We start from the raw sequence: 14109 nt of genomic DNA on the forward strand, positions 1-14109 counted from the left end.
TTTAATATTATAACACATTAACTTTTTTTATTTATTATTTTGTTATTGATTTTTACAAATCCCTTACTTTTGGCACTTAAGTAATTAATCATTTATTTTCTTTTTTATTTTATTAAAAAAAGATTTCAGTTAAAATACTGCATTTACTAAAGATCCCATTCAGATCAGACTGTTTAATAATTTTTTAATAACAGTATTTCTCTTTTCAAACTTCCTTAAATATTTAATAAAGTTTATTTTATTCAATGGCTTTTAAAAATGGATTATATTTTTTATTTATATGATATTTTTAGTCACATAATTATGAATATCAGTAATGCACTGCCTAGATATTGCATATGCACAACACCTCTATGTATTTAGTAACTACAAAAGATTACACTGTTCAAAACACAATCAAGAAAGCAAACATTACCTTTTTAGCAGATTTACATTTTCTTTCTCCAAATAAGAAATATCTAAGCCGGAATGCTTTTCTTTTGCAAAATTGATCTTAGCTTGAATGCTATCAAATTTATCTTTATAATCAGAAATTTCTTTTTCAAGTTGCTGTAATAAAATATTTAAATATAATGATGTAATAAAAATTATATACAACTAAATTATATAATATATATCAAATAGCATCCAGTCCTGATAATAGAACAGTGCCATAATAATTTTGCGCACTAGCTTTTGAGCCAGTTTAATCAAACATTTATCAAAAGTGTAAAAGGTATCCTATATTAAACATACATTACAAGCATATCATATGAATTTTAAAGTTAAAACATTTTAAATTATTAAAATGCATAACTGAATTCCAAAAGTCAATTAAAAGATGAAAAGTATTTATCTTTTATTGAATAAAATGTTCATAACATCTTAAACTAAAAGATTACACAGATAATAGTATATCTTTTAATAGGAATTTAAGAGTATCCTATCAGAAATTACTGAGTTCAATTAGAGGTCAAGTTTTTTTTTATGTGCAAGATTCTACATGAAATATGAATAATGTGTAATTAAAAAGTATAAGAAATAGTGAATTTTTGAGATACTTGTATCATAATAGCAATAAACTTTCAACATGACAATATCTTTTAAGTTTTTATTAGATCATTTTGTTACTGTTCAGTTATCAGAACCGGATAAAGAAATGTATATATTTGTTCATGTATATATGTAAGTATGAATGTTTGTGTGTGTATACATATACACATACATGCACATACATACACACGTGCAAATACATTTCTGAATCCAGTCCCGATAAGAAAACAGTGCCACAATTTTTAAAAAATTCCTGCATTTAAGAAAAAGGCCTGTGTTAATTACACTCACCTTACAGTTTTCATAGTTTTGAAGAATAGTTTCATCATCAGCAGATATATCTTCACATTTTGACACAGCTTCTCTCATAAGACGTAACCATTCACTCAACTGTTGTTGTTCTTTTCTAACATCTTCTTCCTCTGCACCAAGTTCTTTAATACACCCTTCCAGTTTGGAAGCCAGATTTGCTACTTCTTCAAAGTGATTCTGAATAACACTTTTCAAAGAAGTTAAAGTTGGAATCTCAACACTGTTGTTCAACTTTTGTAATGATTCTATTTTCTTGAAGACATCATTTTTCATTTCAGAATAAGAAATTAGTTCACACTAAAATAAAATTATAAAATGTAATTTAATTTTCATCATAACACATTTTATATCTGCAATAAATTAATGCATAAAACATAATCAAATATATATTTTAAAACTAAATGCTTCTCAAAACAAAACCAAAAAATGTTACATAATAAAACTCAGGCTTTTGCTACTGTAATTATATTTTAATACATGTACCAAACATTTTGTTCTTATATAGTTAAAAAACTGAAACAGCACTTCTCATACACCTAAAATTAATAAATATTGACATGAAAAGATATGGACATTACATTTTTGAAAGTATAATTAACTCTAGCACCATATCAAAACAAGTTTACAATATAAAAAACTACTACTTACATAATTGTATAATAAAACAATAGGGTGTTTCCTTTTTCCAAAGATGTCATTTTCATATGACTTAGCTTATGCCCCGAGTCTCGATGATATAAAAGATATACATGCCAAATTTCAAAAAAATTTAATAATATTTAGGGTTTGCAAACTTTGATCACTTTTTTCTCAAACTAGTAAAATTTCTAATATTGAAGTGCTCTTTGTACTGCTGGGCTTCTTATGTATTTCTTTTCTTGGCCATGATGCTTTAAAAATTTTCGTATCTCCAGCTACTGTTAACTTAACTATGATGATCAGTAGAAGTAAAATAACAAAGAAAATTGAAGAGTGACTCTTTGAAAATCCTCTTCATTTGGTCTTGCAGTGGGATAGTAAACTGTTGCCTTCAGTTGCCCATAGCAGTGTCAAATATTTGGAAGATAAAACTGCAGTTGTAGTGACTAGCAAAGATTTTTCAGTATTTGCTTAACATACCTGTTGCCCTGAGAGGCACTGGTATTACTGGCCACAGATGGCTAAAGCAGTTCTTAGGGAAGTGGATTGATTTAAGCTAAGCGACTCCATCATTGGTATGTCTTTTGATCTAATAGAGGACTGACCGAAGGGACATGCACTATAATTGAAAGAGAATTTGGACAAAAATTGTTGTGGTTGGCTTTTGCGTCATCACACCCACGAACCAACATTGAAAGCAGTGTTTGGGAAATGTTGTGGCATACCATCAAAAGGTCCATCAGAGCTTTTGGAAGTTCTAAAGTCTGTGGGCTTCACTTGATAAGAAGTCATATATGACAATGCTAGATGAAGGAAGTCCCATTCATAGCTACTAGATGAACAACGAGTGAGAATGGTTTACTACACCCAAATGTGCTAAAAGACAGAAGTCATCCAAGACAAGAGTACGAAGAGTTATTAAACTTAGTCCTGTACCTAGAAGGTTGGTCTCAAAATGACTTCAGTTTCAGGATCCCAGAGGCTCAGCAACAAGCAAGGTGTATGGCAAAGGCAATATGCAATTAAAATTATCTTCTTCACTAAACACTTCATGTTCATGTATGCATGTATATAAGTAAGTATAAATGTGTGTATATATACATATACACATAAATGCACATACATACATACACACATGCATACATTCATACATTTCATGATCCAGTTCCAATAACAGAATAATACACATTACACATACTGTACTAGGAATCTGTACTTGTCAGGTTTATAAATGCTTTAATCATTAGCTTTATGTTCCAGTTTTGCATGAAAAGTTTTAAGTAATAATTTGATGAAGTGCAAAACCAGTTACTATTGAAAAATTCTTGGTTACAAGGATAGGAGAGAGCCTTATGAATGCCCCCCCCCAAAAAAAAACAACTCTTGGGAAAAAAAGCAAAGGAAAAGGTTAGGAAATTAAACATTAGATTAAAACTAAAAATCAATATAAAAATTAACTAATAAACTATAAGATTGAAAAATGCATGTAAATGGTAAGAATGACAATAAGGAATTTGCTTGAAGGAACAAAAGTTCGAATACTCCTCAACAAGAATTCAAAGAAATGAAACAGTTTTAAGAGATATCTTTGGTATCTGTCAGAAACAAATGAAGGATTTTTTTTGGGGGGACAAGCATATTACTCAGGCTAATAAAGAATATATAACTTTTCTTTCTTTCCACCAACAGCGAGGCAGCCGGTCCACTGGGTAGTTAGCATATCGGCCAGGTAGCCCCACTGACGGAAATAACTTTATCAACATAACACACTTATATATACATATTATGCTCAAGACGAGTGCTGGGGGCAGTGCAAACAAATGCTGGACGAGACGATAGTGCAGTGATGGAAGAAGGGTGCATTGTGGTTGAGAAGAACAATTTCAGTTACATATTTACAGAGTTATGGATAGATGGTTACAAAAGACATTCACAACATGAACAATAAATGAGTACAGTGCAATATATGAGCAATTAACAAAGTGACTGATAAACAGTAAAAGTAATATATAAAATAGGGCTAAATACTAAATAGAAATACTAAAAATAATAAGAAGTAAAATACTAAAAAGCGAAATAATACATAAAATAAAAAAAAAGGCAAAACAGTGAAAACAATACATAAACTAAGGCAAAATACATAATTCAAGGATCATAAGTCAGGGTTTACAGTTCAAGGAGATACGTATATACAGGAAATAAGAAAAGCCAAATAAGCTAACTTAAGATAAAATTAGTTCATTACAGGTACAGAGCATACAGGGGCTGTGCTGGTGACGAGGGTGGCAGCTGAGAATTACTCCAGCCTGTCTGAGATTTTGCGTGGAATATTTATGAAATCGCATATGCGTTTCAATGCATTGTGATTTTTCGAAGTAGCTTCAACCCAAGCATGGGTGTGGTTCGCTACTGGTTGCCTAAGATGATATTTGGCGGTCTCTCTGCAAGCGAACAGATAGTGGTCCGGATCTTCTACCATCCCGCATAAGCAATGGTCGTTTTTGCGTCATCTGAAGCGATGCAGGTAAGTCATGAAGGTACCATGTCTTGTTAGAAACTTAGTGAAGTGAGACAAGCCACTTTTTAGAAGCCGGTCAAACTTCTGGAAAAAATCTGTGAACTCTTCTGCTGGTGGTCTATGTCTCCCACAGATTTTGCCAATGTTTGAGTAATTCTCTCTCGAGCTCAGCTTTTAAGAATGAGCCCGGGAGAGGCGCGTCAAGGAAATTAAATGATTAGAGGGTAAAAACTTAGTTTTTGAAGTAAGTGACCTGAGCCATTTCATTACTAATGAAATAAAGACTTTCTCTGAATTGTTTGGAATCTGCAACCTGACAGAATGCTGCAGTGATTCTCTAAGAAGCCATGCAAATGCTCTTAAAGTAGTCAGTGATACCAAAGAAAGAGGAACTGCTCTGATAAAAAAGTTTAAATAATCATTCAGGAATGAAAAACAGAAACATTCTTGTTGAGGGTAGTCAAGCAACACAGAAAAGTTTTCACCAAGTGAACAAAAGAAAGGATTGCAAAATTGATTAATTTAACACATATTTCCCTATCATACTACCTATTAATCTTAATGTCTAGTTTTAATATTATTTTAAGTTTATGATTTCTAGTTTTTAATGAAAGTAATTCACATTGAAAAATCGTGTTTTTTTATTACTTTTATGAAACTGATCAAAGTGTGCAACCTCTAAATATTATCCAATCTTCATGAAATTTGACATATAGTATATCTTTTACACCACTGAGACTTGAGGAGTAAGCAGAGACTGCAAAAATTTATCATTTTACTTTTTGTCTTATAAAGTGAAACACCATACAGAACAAGCACAAATAAATATGACTTAACCAAACGGTGATTTAAATTTCTGTATTAAAAATGCGATTTTCTTCAAGTAAATAATCTTTGAAGGATTAATGAGAATAAAATGCTTATTTATTTTAACAACCTTTAATTTCATGCATGTATTCGTTTCAAATGTCTGCAATAAAATAGCAAATTAAAGAAGCTAAAAGTTAAAATTTTTCAGAAATCTACATTTTTCTATTTAAATACTCACTTGTTTTTAGATAAATCTAAAATATGTTATCAAAAGTTACTGAATTAGAGTAAAAAGTTTGTAATTTAAAAAAAAAATTATTTTAAATGCAATTACTTTTTATAACATATATGATTTTATTATAATTTTATGTAAGATTTATTTATTTTTATTACAGTTTTACAAATAATAAACCTCTTATAATAGCAATTATATCACTAACAAAAATGAAAGAAATTTACCCTATATCGATCTAAAATAAGTTGAGCTTTCTCTTTGCTTTCAAAATTATTAATGCATTCATCAAGGCATCGACACATTTCAATTGCCCAGGCAATTACTTCTTCTTTATTAAATTCAATTTGTTGCCAAAACACCATTTGTGATTCTAAATTTAGAAGCTGAGTTTCAACTTTTGAGCATGTATCTTTCCATTTGTTATGGATTTCCGCAGAAGTCTGCACTAAACCAGATTTATCAAATTTTTCGATAACTTCTAGTTGTTCCAATAGCTCTTTACATTTTTGCTTGTAATTGTCCATTTCATACCGATGGGATTTAAGAACATCATTTCCAGCCTGAAAAGAAACAAATTGTACATTAAACATTTATCCAACAATTGAAAAGTTGAGAAAACTGCAGTCAGAATTGAATGTATTGTAGTATTTGTTAACCTTTTCATTCACAGCATATCATACATGATATGCTTCAGTTTCCCTTCTTGGACCCATTGTACAAAATATAAACTTAAGTCACTAGTGGTCCACCATAACATACCTAGTATGATGAAACAGAACATTTTATTTAATATTTTAAATGTAAATAAATTATGTCAAAATGCCAGAAAACTGAATTGAATGCCTTGAGTGTAAACCTTGTCGTTAAGAATATTATTTACTATTTTATTCTACAGATGTAAAATACATGATATTTAAAATGTGCATTCAAAGTCTGTGGCCTAAACTCTTGTATATAAATATAAAAATTGGATATAATAGGCACAAATATTTAATTTTTCCATTTTCTTTATTTATGAGTGTCTAGAAATCATTTTAAAATGCTGATATAATTATTTCTAATGCTGCACAGTAAATTATTTTTAAATTTTAGTTTCTTTATAAATACAAAAATGTTCTCTTTATATTAAAGAATAGCATTTAATTAATATATGCAAGAATCCAAATATTTTGATACAAAATTTACAGGAGTTATGCTTCCATGTTAAGCTTAACTGCAGAATGTGTTTAGGTGCAGAGTGATATTCAATGTTCCAAGGCCATGGGCCCAAGGGGAACTTCATTCTTCCTGTACCAGCAGCAAAGAGGTTAAATTATTCTTTTACCAAAAACATCATTAAAACAAATTTTCTGTGGTAGTGCACAATAAAGTACTATTATATATAACTTAACATGTATAATCACTGGTGAAGCCAGGATTTTGGTCAAGAGAGAGTTGAGTTCAAAAACATTTTGTGCCAAGTGATATCTCCAAATTTTGCTGAGTGAACAAAGGCGTTTTCTTAGTCTATCATCATAAACTCTCTGTTATCATAAATTCATTTTATCAGGTGCTTAAGCAATCTAAACAAAAAAAGACTAAGTGATATTTAAAGACCTGATTATGATGATATAGACATAGAAAATAGTATCAGTTTTTCTTTTTTTAGTTATTAAATGTTACAACAAAATTCATTGACATTAAATATTAAACTGCCCAAGTTAAAAAATGAAAGTAAATTATAAGGTAATATTCATACAATGGCTCTTTCGATCTGACTTACTGAGCACTTCATTAGCATTTATGTCTAAATTATAATATTTATAAATGCCAGTAAGTCTATTTCACTGCCCCCCTTTTTTGTTAAGCAGGAAAGTTTTCAAGCCTGTCAAACCAGAAAGCAACGTTGCAACTTTTTTTTTTTTTTTTTTTAGGAGATTAAGAACAAACAGGTGTATTGATTTTTTAAAGAAAATCAAGAATTTTGTTTTAGCTCCGGAGGAAGTTGCAGCCCTATAGTATTCCTTAGATTTGTGACTGTGCATAATGTATATTATAATGTCACCATTAAGTAAAAGTACGTAGTCTTACGCATTATTAAGGATCTCAGACATCCAGGTTTCATCATAAAAATCCTGACGTTTCAACTTTCATAAATTTAAATACCAGCATGCAAATAGTCCTTTCAATACATTTAATAATAATATTATTACAATACATTAAATAATAATATTGCCATAAATGTCAATTATTTTAGTACTTCAGGAGTAAATTTCATGAGAGCAGATAACACTGATTCATAAATTACATTTAAATTACTAAATTACTAAATTACTACTTACATTTAAATAAATTACAAAATTTCAGCAATTTTACATGCTAGTCTTTAATTCATCAAAAAGAATAAATATTACGTATTAAGAGTTGGAATCAAATGCAATGCTGTTAAAATACTACACATTAAAATTATTCATTATTTTTTACTGATATTTAAGTAAAATCTGTGACTAAATTTTCTTTTAGTAAAACATTTTAAACTTATTATTTCTTTAATATACACAGATCTTTTTGCCTTTTGAGATATTCTTCAGATATGAAAATGTAATACAGAAAATCTATTTGTGATGAAAAATCCATTTCATACATGCATTGAAATAAAATTATTACTGTTTTGTATTACATTTTCAGTATCAAATACAATAATTTTCATACTGAAAAAAAAACCTGATTTCTAGAAAAACATTAACTTTGGTGCTAGTATAATAAAGAAATGTGACTGATTATGCAAAGGTAAAGCATGTGAACCACTAGTTTTCCTTGTGGGGAAAAAGTGAAATATCTAAATGAAAGTGTATTGTATTTAGTTTATAGTAACAAAAGAAAAAACCTACAGTTTTTCTACTGGGATATGTAGTTAGAAAACATAAAAGAAGTAACCTCATTGATTAGTGAATTTATGAACTCAACATTTAGTGCATCAATACAATTAAATCAGTACTGATAATTATTTAATTCAACAATGTTACTACTGTATACAGAATTTCTACATGAAAAAAATTTTACTTCTTTTATGTTCATTCTTTTGTAATGAAAACAAAATTTCCTTATAAATGATTTATGTTAGCTATGCATATACATTCATTATTGCTTTCTACAACATGGATTTTGCCAAATATAAAACATATAAAATACTGACTGCATCTACTACTGAAGTTTAAGAGGAAAGTATACAACATTCATCAAACGACTGATGAGAATTAATCATCAACAACATAAAAAATAATACCTTAGCATTCTCTAGTAACTTTGAAACTTGTACAGAGTCACATGGCACAAAAGAATGAGGCTTTACAGATTGTGATGCATTATTCAAAGCCTCATTTAACTGATCTCGAAGAGAATAGCATTCCTTCCACAACTGCATAAGATGACCTACTGATTTCTCTTTCTGTGTAAGTTCTGCTGATATTTGTTCCCACTGCTTGTCCAAAGCTGTAAGAAAGCCTTGAATAGTAGTAAATGATGAAGAGTCTTCTTCAATCAATGAACGTCCCAGATGATGTATATTTGTATAATTAGTAGACTGACTATCCATTTCTCTCAGAAGATCCTATAAGATTAAAGTTAGCTATGAGCTCATACATTACAAATTTGGGTTTACATTTAAAATTTCTAAATATAATTATATATAATTATATATAATATTTCTAAATATATATATATATATATATATATATATATATATATGTATATATATATACATATATATATGTGTGTGTGTGTGTGTGTGTGTGTGTATGTGTACATTTATTTAATAACATTTTCACTGGGAGAACTTTATTTCAGTTTCAAGAACTGAAAATGAGTTAGAATTCTTTATAATCAAAACTTCATTATGATTCAAATAACTTGAAGTTTGATATACTTCCATCATTTCTTCCACCCATGAGCAATGCATTACAAATTTTAGATTATACTCTATAAGTAATGTGAATGCATTCTGAATGAATTTTTTTCTATTATCATGTGGTAATTGTTGTTTAAAAGAAGTATAAAAAATCCTCATATTATTGAAGGGACAATCAGCAGGCAAAAAATGCAAAAATTAAATTCATTATGTTAAGTTACCTTCATCAATTGCACAGACTGAGCTCAAATATAATCAAACCTCTATTTTGAAGTTAATATTCAGTAAACTTCTTGTGATAATTAAATAAATTAGAACTTAAATTATTAATTTTTGATCAAATTATTTCAATAATTAGAAAGGATTTTATATTCTTATTTTCAACTTTTCAAAAAAAAATGTAGCTGAAAATTTCTGATGGTGGTACAAAAACAACGAATTACTTTATTTGACTCAATGAAAGTGTTAAAATACACAAAATGCAGAAATAAAATTAAGCAGTAAATTCACCTGTAAGGTTTTCAGTTGTTTTTCAAAATTGGCTACTGTGGATGAATCAGAATGCAAATCTTCAATTTTTCGGTCCACATTTGAAAGCCACTTACATAGTGATGAATATTTTTCATTAAATTCTGCCCATTTTTTATCTAACTTTTGTACTCCTTCTTCCTCTTTCTTTAATATTTCATTCACACATTTAAGAAGATCTTGAATGTGAGCTAAACGATCAGCAGCTGTAACAGGTGTAGAAGTCACTCTGTCCCTAATAATCTGATTCACTTTTTGTGCAAATTCATCAAGATTAACCACTTCACTGGACTTTTTATCAAATTCCCGTTGAAGTTTAGAAAATTCTTCTGTTATACTGTGCAATTCTTTTGAAGTGTACTTTTTACCACCAATTTTATGCATCAGAAGCTCAATATGTTCACACATATCTTTCTGCCATGCTTCAAAATCTAGAAATTTTTCAAGAAGTTTCTGTTTCCTTGATAGAAACTCTTCAGTTTTTTGATAGAGTTCAGATAGTCTAGAATACAGTGATGTAATTTGTTCAATTTCAGATGAATCATATGAATCTCTTAATTTCTTTACTTCTTCATAAATATTGTTGAAATCAACTTGCCTAGCATCATTTTCAATCTTCAATATCTGAAAGAATTAAAGAGAAAAAAAATTATACATAAAAACAATAATCCCTAAAGTAATGAAAATTATAAATTCAGAAGATTTTTAGGAACTTCAGTTTGATTTCTTCATTAAAGCTGAAAAAGGTAATTTGATACTTTTTATTTACTAGAAATAGATATGAATTTAAGCCGGATTAATAAGAAACTGGAGTAAACAATGTATTGGCTATGAATATAGGCAGATCTTACATGTAAGGTTACTAATTTCATATTTTTTTTAATACAAAAAAAATGTCTTAACTGGAAAAAAGCTTCATATATATGAGCCAGGTATATTGAAGATGTTCTTCAGCTTACACGAAAAGTAGTTTTATAGCCTAACTATTACACTTTGGGGTGAAACTATATTAATATGTTTTCTTTCAGAGCACAAAAAATAAGTGATAAATCACCTTAATGCATTTTTTATTAACAGGCTGTGCATATAAAATCCTGATAATTTCCACAAGGACAATTTAAGGGTGAAAATACTGTCTTACATTCAGAGCAAGTTATAATTACTTTTCCTGCTTTATTATCACTACCTGGATTTTTTTCAAGACTGCTTCAATCTGGTCCACAAAAATATCATCATATTTATTCAGCTGAAGTTTAACATCTTCTTCCCATTTGGTAAAACTGTCAATAGTTTTCAGAAGTTGTTCTTGCTCAGCCACCAACGAACCCAAACGTATCATCTGTACACGGATTGTGTCACCAAGTTCATCAATGCGTTTCTGGAGATCTGAAGTTTGCACATGAAGAGACATAACAGCTTTCGGTGACAGATGTTTGGACAGTTCATCAATATCTTCATTTGCCTTCTGGAGAATGCCACGTTGTTCATCAATTCCTGATGCCAAAGTCTGCTTCCAAAGAAAAGAAGATTATATGAAATAAAACGTACATGTTAAAAAAAAAAAAAAAAAAAAGAAAGAAACAGAGAGAGATAGAAGCATATATTTTTAAGTTAGTTCTCTTTTCATACGAAAAGACAGTAAACCTTATTACAAATGAAACTTTTAAAATACTTCCCTTTTCGATGTATTAATATTCAATACAACATAATTCTGAAGTTTTAAATGTTCAATCCATTTTTACACTTTTCCAAAATTTCAACAAAATTCTTTGGAATTGAATACGTTATGTTCTTGGTGTCCTACTATTCCATTTAAATTAACTAGATTGAAGTAGTCTGAAAAGTAGTTTATATATATATATATATATATATATATATATATACAAAGAAAAATCTACTGTTATTTGTGTCAATTTCTTGTAGTTGTGGTTTTATTTTATTTAAGGAAAATGTGACATATCGACTGGCAAAATGCAACTATTTTGGGACAAATATTATTATGGTATAACTTTCCCCAAAATAAATGTATATTCTAAATTCTTTTTTCATTTAAAATAGACAGTTTGTAGATTATATAAAATAATTACATAAATAAAATAATTACATAATTTACATAAAATGTAAATTTAAAGCTAATGTTTTTAAAAACCAGTTGTTTAATTTCTCTTACCTTTGAAACATCTTTTGTGACAGTGTGCTAGTTTGGTACACTTTTCTTAAAAAAATACTACATCAAACTTCTTCAAATGTTGCATGATGGTTAAAAACATAACATTTAAGAATAAATGAAAATTTTTATGTCATATGTCCCTTATTTTTATGTCTCATGTCATATGTTTACAAATCATTTCATGTGTACTGAACATTTATTACTGCAGATTAAAATTAAATGGTTTATGCATTTCTTGTTCAATCAATTTACTTTATATACCTACAGAAGCACAATAACTAATTGCTGAGAAAGTAAGATTGCTGAAAATTCCTATTCCCTTCCACCTCCCTTTGAGCTGTGATTGCAGAGGCAATCATTGATGACTTCTGAAACCTTTTCTTTAGGGGGTCGTCTATGTTAATTTTCAGATAAGAGACTATGGAATATAAAGAAACTTTTTTCATTTTCTTATCCCTAAACTAGGGAGACCCTAAAAATTGCTATTTCATAGTTGAATAATGGACTTTTACAAAGGTTACCTTATATTCTATTTACCGTTAATTTTTTTTTTTTTTTTTGAAGTAGGCCTTGACAGCAAATATTTTCTATGTATGCCTGACATCAGTACATATTCTAATCAGTTTTAATTTGCTTTTCAAATTGAATACAGTACAAAGTCTTTAATCTGGACGTCCATAATCCGGAATGATCTATAATTTGGACCTCAAAGCTACAAACTTTCTGTGCATGAATAAATGCATAATGCATTTATGCATGTGCATAATACCTTTACGCATGCGCATAATACATTTACGCATGCACGTTTAATGTATAAAGACGGTATAAGCTAGGCTAAAATTATCTAATTATCTATGTCAGTTAATGTTGCAGATTGCATTGTTCTTTAATCTTCTAACTGGATTCAGCTTATTTTTGTAGACTGTTAGAGCAATTTTATAAAATTAAGCTTGATCTTTCGATTATGTCAAAAAGAGTTTCCGATTCTGGAGCTGGCAAAGGATCTACAAAGCGAAAGCATGTTTCGAGGTCCATCAAACAAAAAGTGGAATTGCTGCAAAAAATGGATAAAAGCATATCCTTCATTTCTCTAAACATTCCGAAATCTGTTTATCAATTTGACGCTGCTCTGCGGGGGGAATGTTGCAGCGCACAATAAACTGGAAGTTGATCTCTCAGCACTATCCTAATCTTCAGGGCAGATGTTTTTATTTTATTTGACTTATAATTCCTTACTAAATGTAGTATTTCATCTCGATGTACTCCGTCTTTGATTTAAATCAAATTCCTCATCATTATAAATATCACGAATACACATCTAATAGTTTTCTGGTTGCAATTTTCTAATTTCGACTATGCGCGCATTGAAAAAAAATGTTTATTAAAGTAAACAAATAAATATTAAGCTTTTTTTTGTAAATTTTGATACCCTTTAGATCATAATTGCTCTTTATTTCATAAATTACGGATTTAAATTGATGATCTATAATCCGAGAAACCCCTAATCCAGAATCGCCGAAGTCCCAACGAGTCTGGATTAAAGATTTTGTACTGTATAGTTTAAAATTGCATGTATTGATTTTAACTGTTTTAATTATGCATGAAAATAATTTTGAAGTATTTGTTTCTTGCAGAAATTCGTAATGATTTTTTTATGAAATTTGAGTAACAGTTTTAGTTTTACACATATAAATTAACCAAATCACCATGCAGTTTTGTGATATTAGCATCTTTTTTTTTTTTCTTTTTTAATTTGAGTAAACTTTTTTCTTTTTAATATTCTCATTTAATTTTTTTTTTAAAAAAAGAAAACTTTTTTTTTAATCGTAGTAAATATTTTATCATTTAAACTATATACCACTTCATTTTTTCCCTTGCATTTTTTGATAACAGCTTTCTTTTTTAATGTATGTATTCTTTTTAATATTATCCTTAGCTAAAAAACACTCTTTTTTATAATATTTTCACTGTATTTTATT

At 28.9% G+C, this 14109-nt stretch overlaps 1 protein-coding gene across 7 annotated transcripts in view; it reads right to left on the reverse strand.

The window, feature by feature from the left end:
• Msp300 (Muscle-specific protein 300 kDa) overlaps positions 1-14109 on the reverse strand; it is a 513656-nt gene that overhangs the window by 296897 nt on the left and 202650 nt on the right. For 6 of the 7 annotated variants that reach the window (XM_085806589.1, XM_085806592.1, XM_085806590.1 and 3 more), the window contains exons 30-35: positions 11147-11470; positions 9943-10584; positions 8812-9135; positions 5771-6106; positions 1324-1641; positions 416-549 (exon numbers count right to left, since the gene is read on the reverse strand). In XM_085806589.1, coding sequence (XP_085662715.1) covers positions 416-549; positions 1324-1641; positions 5771-6106; positions 8812-9135; positions 9943-10584; positions 11147-11470 — 2078 coding nt within the window. The remainder of the gene's footprint in view (positions 1-415; positions 550-1323; positions 1642-5770; positions 6107-8811; positions 9136-9942; positions 10585-11146; positions 11471-14109) is intronic. The other variant, XM_085806588.1, reaches the window with a different exon arrangement.

Source organism: Stegodyphus dumicola, chromosome 12 (genome assembly GCF_044657685.1).
Source record: "Stegodyphus dumicola isolate Sdum_Otavi_A_Nest chromosome 12, ASM4465768v1".
NCBI lineage: Eukaryota > Metazoa > Arthropoda > Arachnida > Araneae > Eresidae > Stegodyphus > Stegodyphus dumicola.